Genomic DNA, 16,048 nt, shown 5'->3' with positions numbered 1-16,048 from the left:
ATGTAAATTGTGAACAGTTGTGGGCCTAACACTAATCCCTGAGGGACACCACTAGCTACTGATTGCCAACCAGAGAAACACCCATTAATCCCCACTCTTTGCTTTCTATTAATTAACCAATCCTCTATCCATGCTACTACTTTCCCCTTAATGCCATGCATCTTTATCTTGTGCAGCAACCTTTTGTGTGGCACCATCTGTACATTTCTCCATCAGAAACACCTTTCACACCTTGTGGTCAAGAATTTATAGATTTATTGAGCACACACTTCATGCAATAACATTGAAACACCCGCTTAACCGATCAGCCCACATGTGATGGTGAGGGATTCGAACATCTTACATTTCTCAGCTTAATATTCAGTGAAACAAACTCCCCACAATCCCAATCCTCGGGACAGTCGACTGCTTCATTCGAGACCTTTCTGACCACAGGTTTGTGGCTGTGAAAGTCCATTAATGGGAAGCTCACAGACCTGATTGTGTAATAGAAACAAGAGACAAACCAGTGAGCTGTAAATGCTGAGGCGGTCAGGCAGTAACTGTGGAGAGAATCCCAGTTACTGTTTCAGGGTCAGGAGCCAAAGCATTGCGCTCAAACAGGAATCTGGGGTTTTCTCCACAGCCGCTGCCTGACTGGCTGAGAGTTCAGTGTCTGCAGGAGTTTTCCCGGATATTAGTCCTGATCATGGCTCCCTCACACGAGCAGGTTCCCAGCTTCACGCTGCACAGTTGTGACCAACAGGACATTTTCACCGGGTCTATTGGTTGACATGAGTGAAGGTGGGAACACATTGCTCTCTGCTCCATCAGGAATATCGCTCCTCCAGATAAGGAGGATCTGATTGGACCCACCACATATCGGAAAAGCTGATCCCCTCCCTTGTTTCATTGAGCTCCTGGGATCAGTTATCAAATATTTCACTTTGATCAACAGAATGTGTTTCTGTGAAGGAAACAAGAATCCTGGATTTAATTCTGTCCCAACAACACCATTGTCGAGGAACCCTGAGGGAAAGGATGATCTCTACCCAGAGATTGTGCTGGGATTCACTGTTGTCTGGACACCCATTCTCGCTGCTGACAAATCTCTGAATTCAGCAACTGGACACAGATCTTTATAAAATCCTCTCATTCAGCAGACGGTTAAAAAGGGTCATTTGGGGTCAGTCTCTGTCCCACAGCCCAGTGGTCAGGAGTTCCGAATGGAGGTTATACTTCCCTATTCCACAAAGCAAAAACTAAAAGCTCCCACATTCCCCAATATGAAGAAGAATCAATCACGATGTAACATTAACACAGCGAGCGATTAACCCTTTGCTCGCTGCTGAACATTGGAAAGCTATTACTGAGCGAAGCTGTGAACACACAGGTCACTCGGTGCTCACTGGTACAATTCATCACCCTCAATCTTCTGGAGCAGCCACAGCCCAGAGCTAATCGTCTCCGACACTCAAATGAAGGTCCAGATCCGGGAATCGATTCCTGAGCGACAGCTTCAGCTACATCACAGACAGGAGAAATGGTTAATATTGCAGTGAGGGTGGGGGGATTGTGGGGTAGTGTTTGGGGACAAAAAGCCACCTTCACTGCCAATCACTGGCTGGAACGGCACAGGCTGTAAGGAACGGGGCAAATTGCTGCCAATATTTGAAATGGAAAGATCCGAGGGAGAAATGGATTCAGGGACAGACAGTGTGGGAGAGGCTGTGAGAGTAACAGAGAAAGTGGGAGACAGGATGAGGCAGAGAGATAGACTGGAGTGGAAAGAAGGAAGGGATCAGGGGTGAGCTGGCAAGGTGGATACAGAACTGGCTAGGCCATAGAAGGCAGAGAGTAGTAATGGAGGGATGCTTTTCTAATTGGAGGGCTGTGACCAGTGGTGTTCCACAGGGATCAGTGCTGGGACCTTTGCTCTTTGTAGTATATACAAATGATTTGGAGGAAAATGTAACTGGTCTGATTAGTAAGTTTGCAGACGACACAAAGGTTGGTGGAATTGCGGATAGCGATGAGGGCTGTCGGAGGATACAGCAGGATTTAGATTGTCTGGAGACTTGGGCGGAGAGATGGCAGATGGAGTTTAATCCGGACAAATGTGAGGTAATGCATTTTGGAAGGTCTAATGCAGGTAGGGAATATACAGTGAATGGTAGAACCCTCAAGAGTATTGAAAGTCAAAGAGATCTAGGAGTACAGGTCCACAGGTCATTGAAAGGGGCTACACAGATGGAGAAGGTAGTCAAGAAGGCATACGGCATGCTTGCCTTCATTGGCCGGGGCATTGAGTATAAGAATTGGCAAGTCATGTTGCAGCTGTATAGAACCTTAGTTCGGCCACACTTGGAGTATAGTGTTCAATTCTGGTCGCCACACTACCAGAAGGATGTGGAGGCTTTAGAGAGGGTGCAGAAGAGATTTACCAGAATGTTGCCTGGTATGGAGGGCATTAGCTGTGAGGAGCGGTTGAATAAACTCGGTTTGTTCTCACTGGAACGAAGGAGGTTGAGGGGAGACCTGATAGAGGTATACAAAATTATGAGGGGCATAGACAGAGTGGATAGTCAGAGGCTTTTCCCCAGGGTAGCGGGGTCAATTACTAGGGGGCATAGGTTTAAGGTGAGAGGGGCAAGGTTTAGAGTAGATGTACGAGGCAAGTTTTTTACGCAGAGGGTAGTGGGTGCCTGGAACTCGCTACCGGAGGAGGTAGTGGAAGCAGGGACGATAGCGACATTTAAGGGGCATCTTGACAAATATATGAATAGGAAGGGAATAGAAGGATACGGATCCAGGAAGTGTAGAAGATTGTAGTTTAGTCGGGCAGCATGGTCGGCACGGGCTTGGAGGGCCGAAGGGCCTGTTCCTGTGCTGTACATTTCTTTGTTCTTTGAGAGAGAGAGCGGGGAAGACAGGAACAGAGAGCGAGAGGGAGAGAGAAGGTGTTATATTCTTTGTTGTAGCCCCAAAGCGAGAGAATCAGAGGTGACACACGGTGCAAGGGGTTTATTTACAAAATGCTGCTCAGACAGGGCACACTGGTGAACTTCACAAAAGACCACAGAGCGCTCCGATTATGTCATTGCGTAACACGTGACATTAACACGTGGGTGGCACGGCGGCACAGTGGTTAGCACTGCCGCCTCACAGCACCAGGGACCCGGGTTCAATTCCAGCCTCGGGTGACTGTGTGGAGTTTGCACGTTCTCCCCGTGTCTGCTTGGGATTCCTCCGGGTACTGCGGTGTCCTCCCACAGTCCAAAGATGTGCATGTTAGATGGGGTTATGGGGCTACGGGGAGAGGGCAGGGGAGTGGGCCGAGATAGGGAGCTCATCCCGAGGCTCGGTGCAGACATGATGGGCTGAATGGCCTCCCTCGGCACTGTCGCGATTCGAGGGATTTGGTTGTTATATTACACCAGCCAATGCTGTTACTCTGATACATAACAGAAAGTAAAAGATGGGCAGATGGAGACAAAGCAAGAGATTGAGAGAGAGAGAGAGAAGGTGAGAGAGGGAGAGTGAGAGAGAGAGATAGAGGACAGACAGAGAGTGAGGCAGCAGCAGAGATAGACAGAGGGGAGAGAGAGAGTGAGGGAAAGATGCAGAGACAGAGAATGACAGAGAGAGAGAGAGAGGGGGTGACCCCGGGGTCAGCAGTGCAATGTGGGACTGCTTCACATCTCATTCTGCCCCTTGTTGTGTGAGGAGATCAGCCCAATTGGACTGACTGTGACAAATCCCCTGCTTTAGTTACACTGTCGAGGCTCCGACACCAACACAGCAACAGGAGGAGACCACTCAGCCCATCAAACCTGTTCCAGGGGATAGGAGGGCTGCCTGGGTAATATGAGGGTGAGCAGAGGGGGAGTGGAGCTGCTGTATGTGACGTGGAGACTCCTGATCTCTGAATTCAGACAGTGAGAGGCAGGTGTTGGTGTCAATATTTAATCGCAAAACAGTTTCTCACCTCCAGAATGATTTTCTGAATCGATGCAAGATCAAAGTCTCCCATTAATTTGATCACCAGTTTAAACTCTTTGCCGTTAACTCCTAAAGACAACAATCACAGCATGAGAATGTTAAACACACTAATCACAGCTCAGAATGTGTGTGCACAGCAAGAAGTCTGACATCATCAGGTTAAAGTCCAACAGGTCTGTTTGGAGAATGTGTGTGTGAGAGAGAGACAGCGAGATAGAGAGAATGTGTGTGAGAGAGAGAGACAGCAAGATAGAGAGAATGTGTGTGAGAGAGAGACAGCAAGATAGAGAGAATGTGTGTGAGAGAGAGAGAGAGACAGCAAGATAGAGAGAATGTGTGTGTGTGTGAGAGAGAGCAAGATAGAGAGAATGTGTGAGAGAGACAGCAGATAGAGAGAATGTGTGAGAGAGAGACAGCAAGATAGAGAGAATGTGTGAGAGAGAGACAGCAAGCTAGAGAGAATGTGTGTGTGAGAGACAGCAAGATAGAGAGAATGTGTGAGAGAGTCAGCAGATAGAGAGAATGTGTGTGTGAGAGAGAGACAGCGAGATAGAGAGAATGTGTGAGAGAGAGACAGCAAGATAGAGAGAATGTGTGTGAGAGACAGCAAGATAGAGAGAATGTGTGAGAGAGACAGCAGATAGAGAGAATGTGTGTGTGAGAGAGAGACAGCGAGATAGAGAGAATGTGTGAGAGAGAGACAGCAAGATAGAGAGAATGTGTGTGTGAGAGACAGCAAGATAGAGAGAATGTGTGAGAGAGACAGCAGATAGAGAGAATGTGTGTGTGAGAGAGACAGCGAGATAGAGAGAATGTGTGTGAGAGAGAGAGAGACAGCGAGATAGAGAGAATGTGTGAGAGAGACAGCAGATAGAGAGAATGTGTGTGTGAGAGAGAGACAGCGAGATAGAGAGAATGTATGTGAGAGAGAGAGAGACAACAAGATAGAGAGAATGTGTGTGAGAGAGAGACAGCAAGATAGAGAGAATGTGTGAGAGAGACAGCAGATAGAGAGAATGTGTGTGTGAGAGAGAGACAGCGAGATAGAGAGAATGTGTGTGAGAGAGAGAGAGACAACAAGATAGAGAGAATGTGTGTGAGAGAGAGACAGCGAGATAGAGAGAATGTGTGAGAGAGAGAGAGACAGCGAGATAGAGAGAATGTGTGTGAGAGAGAGAGACAGCGAGATAGAGAGAATGTGTGTGAGAGAGAGAGACAGCAAGATAGAGAGAATGTGTGTGAGAGAGAGACAGCGAGATAGAGAGAATGTGTGTGAGAGAGAGAGACAGCAAGATAGAGAGAATGTGTGTGTGAGAGAGACAGCAAGATAGAGAGAATGTGTGTGTGAGAGAGACAGCAAGATAGAGAGAATGTGTGTGTGAGAGAGACAGCAAGATAGAGAGAATGTGTGTGTGAGAGAGACAGCAAGATAGAGAGAATGTGTGTGTGAGAGAGATAGCGAGATAGAGAGAATGTGTGTGAGAGAGAGAGAGACAGCAAGATAGAGAGAATGTGTGTATGAGAGAGAGACAGCAAGATAGAGAGAATGTGTGTGAGAGAGAGACAGCAAGATAGAGAGAATGTGTGTGAGAGAGAGAGACAGCAAGATAGAGAGAATGTGTGAGAGAGAGAGACAGCAAGGTAGAGAGAATGTGTGTGAGAGAGAGACAGCAAGATAGAGAGAATGTGTGTATGAGAGAGAGACAGCAAGATAGAGAGAATGTGTGTGAGAGAGAGACAGCAAGATAGAGAGAATGTGTGTGAGAGAGAGAGACAGCAAGATAGAGAGAATGTGTGAGCGAGAGAGACAGCAAGGTAGAGACAATGTGTGTGAGAGAGAGACAGCAAGATAGAGAGAATGTGTGTATGAGAGAGAGACAGCAAGATAGAGATAATGTGTGTGTGAGAGAGAGACAGCAAGATAGAGAGAATGTGTGTGAGAGAGAGAGACAGCAAGATAGAGAGAATGTGTGTGTGAGAGAGAGAGAGACAGCAAGATAGAGAGAATGTGTGTGTGAGAGAGAGACAGCAAGATAGAGATAATGTGTGTGAGAGAGAGAGACAGCAAGATAGAGAGAATGTGAGAGAGAGAGACAGCCAGATAGAGAGAATGTGTGTGTGAGAGAGAGGGACAGCAAGATAGAGAGAATGTGTGTGTGAGAGAGACAGCAAGATAGAGAGAATGTGTGTGAGAGAGAGGCAGCAAGATAGAGAGAATGTGTGTGTGATTGAGAGAGTGAGATAGAGAGAATGTGTGTTGAGAGAAAGACACAGCAAGATAGAGAGAGTGTGATTGTGTGAGAGAGAGGGACAGAAGGGGAGAGAGAGAACGTCCTGTGCAAATAACACCAAAATACCCCAAGGAAGCCAACAAACAATTCGGTACAAGGCGAAGCCGCCAGCACTCGGGTCAGTGCACGCACCCCACCCCCAGCCCCCAACTCTACCCCCCCCCCCCCGACTCCAGCAACAGCCCCACATTGGTGGAGAGGCGCCCGCACGCAGCACAGTCCACCAGGAAAGGACAGGCAGCTCACAGTGAGGAGAGAGACAGAGCGAGAGAACACCCCTCCCCCTCACTCGCCCCGGGAAGGACACCTCAACCCCAGTGCACAGAAGCAGGAGGGCCGCAACTGGCGAGCACCCAGGCGCTAAGCCCAAAGTAAAAAACAGAATAAAAATATAATAACCATGTAATCCCACAACAATAAATTAAAACCAAAACATGCTATGGACAAGCAGTGCACATAGTCTATTGGACCCAAAAAGAAAATGGTGGAAAAACTCAGCATGTCTGGCAGCATCTGTAGGGAGAAAAAGAGCCAACGTTTCGAGTCCAGATGACCCTTTCTCAAAGCCCCTGCTCTCACAGTTCCAGCATCCGGTCTCCGGACACCAGCCAGTCCAAAACTGCAAAAGTGAGTCCGTTCTCCTCCACTTTCACCCTGACAGCGGGCCAATCAAAACCGCCCCGTGCTCCACTCCCAGACAGTAAGCCAAAAGGCAGCCAGTGACAAGTACTGGTCCCAGGCGTGGCAACTGCAGGCAGACAAACTCTATCCTCTCTCTCCCCTGCAACCGGGGCATGGAGTGGACTGAAGTTTTATTGTGACTAGTGAGGAACAAAGTGAGCTGTACCCGGTCAGTCTGGCATCTCGTGGAGTCCTTGTCTCCGTCTCCCACTCCCCTAATTCATGCCATCTCACTCCCCTCACTCACTCCATCCCACTCCCCTCACTCACTCCATCCCACTCCCCTCACTCACTCCATCCCACTCCCCTCACTCACTCCATCCCACTCCCCTCCCTCACTCCATCCCACTCCCCTCACTCACTCCATCCCACTCCCCTCACTCACTCCATCCCACTCCCCTCACTCACTCCATCCCACTCCCCTCACTCACTCCATCCCACTCCCCTCACTCACTCCATCCCACTCTCCTCACTCACTTACTCCATCCCACTCCCCTCACTCACTCACTCCATCCCACTCCCCTCACTCACTCCATCCCACTCCCCTCACTCACTCCATCCCACTCCCCTCACTCACTCCATCCCACTCTCCTCACTCACTCCATCCCACACCCCTCACTCACTCCATCCCACTCCCCTCACTCACTCCATCCCACTCTCCTCACTCACTCCATCCCACTCCCCTCACTCACTCCATCCCACTCCCCTCACTCACTTCATCCCACTCCCCTCACTCACTCCATCCCACTCCCCTCACTCACTCCATCCAACTCCCCTCACTCACTCCATCCCACTCTCCTCACTCACTCCATCCCACTCCCCTCACTCACTCCATCCAACTCCCCTCACTCACTCCATCCCACTCCCCTCACTCACTCCATCCCACTCCCCTCACTCACTGCAGCCCACTCCCCTCACTCACTCCATCCCACTCCCCTCACTCACTCCATCCCACTCGCCTCACTCACTCCATCCCACTCCCCTCACTCACTCCATCCCACTCTCCTCACTCACATACTCCATCCCACTCCCCTCACTCACTCACTCCATACCACTCCCCTCACTCACTCCATCCCACTCTCCTCACTCACTCCATCCCACTCCCCTCACTCACTCCATCCCACTCCCCTCACTCACTCCATCCCACTCCCCTCACTCACTCCATCCAACTCCCCTCACTCACTCCATCCCACTCCCCTCACTCACTCCATCCCACTCCCCTCACTCACTCCATCCCACTCCCCTCACTCACTCCATCCCACTCCCCTCACTCACTCCATCCCACTCCCCTCACTCACTCCTTCACACTCCCCTCACTCACACCATCCCACTCCCCTCACTCACTCCGTCCCACTCCCCTCACTCACTCCATCCCACTCCCCTCACTCACTCCATCCCACACCACTCACTCACTCCATCCCACTCCCCTCACTCACTCCATCCCACTCCCCTCACTCACTCCATCCCACTCCCCTCACTCACTCCATCCCACTCCCCTCACTCACTCCATCCCACTCCCCTCACTCACTGCAGCCCACTCCCCTCACTCATTCCTTCACACTCCCCTCACTCACACCATCCCACTCCCCTCACTCACTCCATCCCACTCCCCTCACTCACTCCATCCCACTCCCCTCACTCACACCATCCCACTCCCCTCACTCACACCATCCCACTCCCCTCACTCACACCATCCCACTCCCCTCACTCACTCCATCCCACTCCCCTCACTCACTCCATCCCACTCCCCTCACTCACTCCATCCCACTCCCCTCACTCACTGCAGCCCACTCCCCTCACTCACTCCTTCACACTCCCCTCACTCACACCATCCCACTCCCCTCACTCACTGCAGCCCACTCCCCTCACTCACACCGTGCAGAGTAATAATTGCCACTCTCTCAGTAGTGGGTTTGACGATTGCTCCGGGAGTTTTCCAGGTGAACTTTGAGTTTAAAATCCCTCTGGATGTTTGTACCTGATGATGATGATGTAGCATTTGGGACAGTCATTGAAGATGCAATGTGTGCCCGAGTGGTCTGCGGTGTGGGTGGGAGAGTTGGAACAACAGCTTCAGCTGGAAATAAGGGACACAAAGAGAGGGAGACTGAGTGAGGACAAAATCACAACATCAAAACAAAATACCAAAGTGCCGGGAATCTGAAGTCATTACAGAAGCTTCTGGAAAGACTAAGCACATCTGACAGCATCTGTGGAGCGAGGACCAGAGAGCCTTGCAGATTGATAAACTGTTTTTGGCCGAGGGACAGCAGCCTACAAGGTTAAGTCTGTTCCACAGACAGTGCCAGACAAGCTGAGTATTGCAGATTCTTCTGTGGGGCTGGTTTAGCACAATTGGGCTAAATAGCTGGCTTGCAATGCAGAACAAGGCCAGCAGCGCGGGTTCAATTCCCGTGCCGGCCTCCCCGAACAGGCGCCAGAATGTGGCAACTAGGGGCTTTTCAAAGTAACTTAATTGAAGCCTCCTTGTGACAATAAGTGATTATTATCATTATTACCACAATCACCAAAACTCCGTTTCAAACCCTTCCAATAATTCAGCAAATGAGAGAGAGGAGGCGGAACAGCCTCCACAATCATACAAATGTGACTCCTACCCAGACTGGTCCCCACACGGACAGTCCACATACTCCTGACCCCATAACAAACCCCTCCACCCATCAGTCAGCCCCCCACCCTGCACACCAAACCTCGACCCGAACAAGCTGACCTCTGGGGTAGAGGATCCCAAACAGTCACAACTCTGTCAGTTTATCATTTTTTAAAGTTTCCCTCCCTCTCGGCCCGAACTGGCTTCCCCGTATTTTGAATTTGTGCCTCATGGTTCCAGACTCCCAAACCCGGGAAAACAGCTCAGCCACGCCCACCCTGAGCCACGCCCACCCTGAGCCACACCCACCCTGAGCCACGCCCACCCTGAGCTACGCCCACCCTGAGCCACACCCACCCTGAGCCACCCCCACCCTGAGCCACACCCACCCTGAGCCACACCCACCCTGAGCCACACCCACCCTGAGCCACACCCACCCTGAGCCACCCCCACCCTGAGCCACACCCACCCTGAGCCACACCCACCCTGAGCCACACCCACCCTGAGCCACGCCCACCCTGAGCCACATCGAGCCTGTCTCTGCATTAAGTATGTTTTAGGTTTCAGTGAGTGTTCATCGGGTCAGAGAGTTTCACAACACAGAAAGAGGCCCTTCAGCCCATCGGGTCAATGCTGACCTTCAAATACCCGTCTATTCCAATCCCATTTCCCAGCACTTGGTCTGTTGTCTTGTTTGCTTTGGCATTTCAAGTGCTAAACGCGACTTAAATGTTCTGAGGGTCCCACCTCCACCCCCTTTCAGGCAGCGAGTTCCAGATTCCCACCTCCCTCTCGGTGAAAAAGCTTTTCCGCAAATCCCCTCCATGTCTCCTGCCGCTGGTCTGAAATCTGTGCCCCCTGATTATTGGCCCCTCAACTGAGGAGAAAGGTTTCTTCCTGTCCACCCTTTACATGTCCCTCAAATTGTGTACACCTCACTCCGGTCCTCCTCGGCCTTCTCTGCTCCATGGAAAACCGCAGCCTAACCAGGGGAGCGTGGTAGCACAGTGGTTAGCACTGTTGTTTCACAGCTCCAGGGCCCCAGGTTCGATTCCCGGCTGGGTCACTGTCTGTGCAGAGTCTGCACATTCTCCCCATGGCTGTGTGGGTTTCCTCCGGGTGCTCCGGGTTCCTCCCACAAGTCCCGTAAGATATGCTGTTCGATAATTTGGACATTCTGAATTCTCCCTCTGTGTACCCGAACAGGCGCTGGAATGTGGCGACTGGGGGATTTTCACAATAATTTAATTGCCCTGTTAATCTCAGCCTACTTGTGACAATAAACATTATTGTTATTAGAGCTGGAACGCTCCAACCCAGGAACATCCTGGTGAATCTCCTCTGCACCCTCTCCAATGTAATCACATCCTTCCTATAATGTGGTGACCAGAACCGTACACAGTTTCCCAGCCAGGGTCTAAGCAGTGTTTTATACAGCTCCATCATTACCTCTCTGCTTTTATATTCTATGCCATGGCACGTATCCCATATGCTTCTTAACCACCTTATCTACCTGTCCCGCTGCCTTCAGGGATCTGTGGACATGAACCCGAAGATCCCGCGGGCCCTCTGTGCTTCCTCGTTTCCTGCCGTTCACTGTACATTCCCTTGTCTTGTTCCTCCTCCCAAAATGCATCACCTCACACGTTTCAGGGTAAATTCCACTTGCCGCTGTTCTGGTCCTCTAACCAGCCCGTCTATATCATCCTGAGAGAATACATGTCTGGGTTCTTCAAACTCTCTTTGTAAGACAGACCAGACACCCCACGAATAAGTCTGGTGAACCTTCGGTAAACTCCAGCAATGGGAATAATATCCTTCCTCGGGTAAGAAGGGGATTTGAGGAAAACAGTTTTACCCAGAGGGTGGTGACGGTCTGGAACACACTGGCTGGGAGGGTGGTGACGGTCTGGAACACACTGGCTGGGAGGGTGGTGACGGTCTGGAACACACTGGCTGGGAGGGTGGTGACGGTCTGGAACACACTGGCTGGGAGGGTGGTGGAGGCGGTTGCCTCACATCCTGTAAAAAGTACCTGGCTGAGTTCTTGGCACATTGTAACATTCGAGGCTGTGGGACAAGTGCTGGCCAATGGGATGAGGTGGGCAGGTCAGCTGCTTTTCATGCATCGGTGCAGACTCGATGGGCCGAAGGGCCTCTTCTGCACTGTGTGATTCTGTGATTCTATAAGGAACCACATCGACACAAACCATTCGGGGTTTGGTCTAATCAGAGTTCTATAAATTTGCAGCAAGATTTTGCTGCTCCTGGACTCCAATTCTCTGCTGACAAAGCCTAACATACCATTCACTTCCTAACTGCTCGTTGTAAATGCATGCTGGGTCTCAGTGACTTATTGATGAGGACTCCCAGCTCCCTTTGTACGTTTACACTTTCTAATCTCTCACCATTTGAGAAATAATCTGCACATCTGTCCCTCCCACCAAAGTGATGACCTCACATTTTCGATGTTCTCTTCCATCTCCCATGTTCTTGTCCACTCACTAAATCTGTCCAAATCCCCGTGAAGACTCTTTGTATCTTCCTCACAGCTCACATTCCCACTCACGTTGCTCCTTTCACAATCTTGGAAAGATTACAATTGGTTCCCAACGTCCAAATCATTGATCAATAACAGCTGGGGCGGTCCGGAGAGCTGAGCCTTGTGGACCCCACTCGTCAGAGGCTGTCAATGTGAGAGTCACCCCTTTATTCCCACTCTCTGGTTTCTGCTTGTGAACTAATTCTTAATCTTTGCCAACATCTTGTTTAGTTTGTTGACCAAACTCCTGTTGGTAACTTTATCCAAAACTTTCTGAAAATACATAAACTCTTCATGCCCTTTCTCAATTCTGTCAGTAACGTCCCAAAAAACGTCCAATATGTTCATCAAACATCTTCCCCCACATTAACCCATGTCGACTGTGTCCAGTCAGATCCTCATTCTCCAAGTGTCCATTTCTCACATCCTTTGGAATTGATTCGAGCGTTTCCCCTCCGACTGCAGCAAGGTGACTGAGTTGGGAAAGGGTTACAAAGGAGCTGTAACAGTGTCTGATTCAGTTCCCGTCGCTGGAAATTACACTTTGGGTTTCAGTCCCTTACAGCAGGAAGGTCTGATGTAACTTTATCATTGCTGCTGCTGACCTGGGACATCCCAGAATTACCCGTTTACTCCATTTAAAACCCCAATGTACCTGTGCAGTAAGCGAGGTTACAGGTGGGTGCCGTCGACAAGTAATAAACAAAGTAATCGCTGCAGCGTTTGATCTTTATTTCCTGAGTCCAGTGACAGGGATTTCCACTCCAGTGAAAACAAACTCTCCTCGTCACCTCCCCATCACCCGGAGTGGGATGGGAACCTGAAATGAACAGAGTGAAACAGAGGGAACAGAGTGAAAAGTGTATCCAGTGTGAATACTGTTGGACAGTCAATGTAAATCTGAGATAATAGAGTCTGAAATTACCGTTTAACCAGCCCGGGGCGTTTGTGGAGCAGTGATTGATTGCGACAACAGTCTCAGGAATGATCGATCCACCAGGACTGAAAGAACAATCACACAGTCAGTCGCTGTACTGGGGAAATCAAAATAAAATGAAGCTGGAATTACTCAGCTGGTCAGGCAGCCTGTGTGGAGAGAAACAGAATTAACCTTTCTGTTTGTGATGACCCTTCGTCAGGACAGGGGAGTTATCACAACACCAAACATTAACTCTGATTCTCTCCACAGAAGCTGACTGAGCTGCTGAGTATTTCCAGCCTGTTCTGTTTCCATTTCACATTGTATTCAGGAGGACGTGTGTGAAATGTGCAATGAGATAAACTCAGTCAGGGAGGAACTATTACCATGTTTAGCACCCTGGAAAGTGGACATATCCCCTGAAAGAGACAAAATGTACCCGAGGCTGCTGAGGAGAACAAGGGAAGATGTAACAAAGACTCAAAGCAGCTTCACCCATCGACCGTGGCGAAAGGTGTGGATCCGGAGATCTGGAGGACTAATAACATTGATAAAACCAGGATGAAGAGACAGGAGCACTAAGGACAGACTACTCCGCCTGATGTCTGTTGTGGGTAAATTACGGGAAATAATTGTGTGAGATGATATCTACCATGGTGAAGAAAGACATAAATTCATCAGAGTCAGGATAGATTTCCTCGGGAATCAAGTTTGACTAATGTGATTGCATTGAGGAAGTTACGTGGAGAGTTGATGAGGGTAATGTGCATGATGTAATTCACATGGGTTTTAGCAGGAGTTTGGACAACATCCAACAAGACAGACAGATCAGGGAATTAGAAGCTGATGAGATGCAGACAAAGTGGTGAACTGGACCCCAACTGGCTCCCTGTCACAACAGGCTTCTGGGTGGTGTGTGGCCTTTACCATTGAGTGTGTGTCCCTCACCACGGAGTGAGTGTCCCTCACCACGGAGTGAGTGTCCCTCACCACGGAGTGAGTGTCCCTCACCACGGAGTGTGTCACCCTCACCACGGAGTGTGTGTCCCTCACCACGGAGTGAGTGTCCTTCACCACGGAGTGTGTTTCCCTCACCACGGAGTGTGTGTCCCTCACCACGGAGTGTGTGTCCTTCACCACGGAGTGTGTGTCCCTCACCATGGAGTGTGTCAAGCTCACCACGGAGTGTGTGTCCTTCACCACGGAGTGTGTGTCCCTCACCACGGAGTGTGTTTCCCTCACCACGGAGTGTGTGTCCCTCACCACGGAGTGTGTGTCCCTCACCACGGAGTGTGTCAAGCTCACCACGGAGTGTGTGTCCCTCACCACGGAGTGTGTGTCCCTCACCACGGAGTGTGTGTCCTTCACCACGGAGTGTGTGTCCCTCACCACGGAGTGTGTGTCCTTCGCCACGGAGAGTGTGTCCCTCACCACGGAGTGTGTGTCCCTCACCACGGAGTGTGTGTCCCTCACCACGGAGAGTGTGTCCTTCGCCACGGAGTGTGTGTCCCTCACCACGGAGTGTGTGTCCCTCACCACGGAGAGTGTGTCCTTCACCACGGAGTGTGTGTCCCTCACCACGGAGTGTGTGTGTCTCACCACGGAGTGAGTGTCCTTCGCCACGGAGTGTGTGTCCCTCACCACAGAGTGTGTGTCCCTCACCACGGAGTGTGTGTCCCTCACCACGGAGTGTGTGTCCCTCACCACGGAGAGTGTGTCCCTCACCACGGAGTGAGTGTCCCTCACCACGGAGAGTGTGTCCCTCACCACGGAGTGTGTGTCCCTCACCACGGAGTGAGTGTCCCTCACCACGGAGTGTGTGTCCCTCACCACGGAGTGTGTGTCCCTCACCACGGTGTGTGTGTCCTTCACCACGGAGTGTGTGTCCCTCACCACGGAGTGTGCGTCCTTCGCCACGGAGAGTGCGTGTCCCTCACCACGGTGTGTGTGTCCTTCACCACGGAGTGTGTGTCCCTCACCACGGAGTGTGTGTCCCTCACCACGGAGTGTGTGTCCTTCACCACGGAGTGTGTGTCCCTCACCACGGAGTGTGTGTCCTTCACCACGGGGTGAGTGTCCTTCACCACGGGGTGAGTGTCCCTCACCACGGAGTGTGTGTCCCTCACCACGGAGTGTGTGTCCTTCACCACGGAGTGTGTGTCCTTCACCACGGAGTGTGTGTCCCTCACCACGGAGTGTGTGTCCTTCACCACGGAGTGTGTGTCCCTCACCACGGAGAGTGTGTCCCTCACCACGGAGTGTGTGTCCTTCACCACGGAGTGTGTGTCCTTCACCACGGAGTGAGTGTCCCTCACCACGGAATGTGTGTCCCTCACCACGGAGTGTGTGTCCTTCACCACGGAGTGTGTGTCCCTCACCACGGAGTGTGTGTCCTTCACCACGGAATGTGTGTCCCTCACCACGGAGTGTGCGTCCTTCACCACGGAGTGTGTGTGTCCCTCACCACGGAGTGTGCGTCCTTCACCACGGAGTGTGTGTCCCTCACCACGGAGAGTGTGTCCCTCACCACGGAGTGTGTGTCCCTCACCACGGAGAGTGTGTCCCTCACCACGGCGTGTGTCCCTCACCACGGAGTGTGTGTCCTTCGCCACGGAGTGTGTGTCCTTCGCCACGGAGTGTGTGTCCTTCGCCACGGAGAGTGTGTCCCTCACCACGGAGTGTGTGTCCTTCACCACGGAGTGTGTGTCCCTCACCACGGAGTGTGTGTCCCTCACCACGGAGTGTATGTCCCTCACCACGGAGTGTGTGTCCCTCACCACGGAGTGTGTGTCCCTCACCACGGAGAGTGTGTCCCTCACCACCGAGTGTGTGTCCCTCACCACGGAGTGTGCGTCCCTCACCACGGAGTGTGCGTCCCTCACCACGGAGTGTGTGTCCCTCACCACGGAGTGTGTGTCCCTCACCACGGAGTGTGTGTCCCTCAACACGGAGTGTGTGTCCTTCACCACGGAGTGTGCGTCCCTCACCACGGAGTGTGTGTCCCTCACCACGGAGAGTGTGTC

The 16,048-nt window shown here is 51.3% G+C and overlaps 1 protein-coding gene across 2 annotated transcripts in view; it reads right to left on the bottom strand.

Moving 5' to 3' along the window:
- Positions 1-238: 238 nt before the first annotated feature.
- Positions 239-16,048, bottom strand: part of LOC140402504 (uromodulin-like) — a 38,571-nt gene continuing 22,761 nt past the window's right edge. For both annotated transcript variants that reach the window (XM_072490354.1, XM_072490355.1), the window contains exons 4-8: positions 13,032-13,108; positions 12,762-12,926; positions 8,932-9,030; positions 3,968-4,050; positions 239-1,502 (exon numbers count right to left, since the gene is read on the bottom strand). In XM_072490354.1, the coding sequence (XP_072346455.1) occupies positions 1,437-1,502; positions 3,968-4,050; positions 8,932-9,030; positions 12,762-12,926; positions 13,032-13,108 (490 nt within the window). In that variant the 3' untranslated portion in view covers positions 239-1,436. The remainder of the gene's footprint in view (positions 1,503-3,967; positions 4,051-8,931; positions 9,031-12,761; positions 12,927-13,031; positions 13,109-16,048) is intronic.

This window comes from Scyliorhinus torazame, chromosome 25, assembly GCF_047496885.1.
Source record: "Scyliorhinus torazame isolate Kashiwa2021f chromosome 25, sScyTor2.1, whole genome shotgun sequence".
Taxonomy (NCBI): Eukaryota; Metazoa; Chordata; class Chondrichthyes; order Carcharhiniformes; family Scyliorhinidae; genus Scyliorhinus; species Scyliorhinus torazame.
Note: the sequence above shows the minus strand (reverse complement) of the source record. Positions and strands in the feature narration are given on the sequence as shown.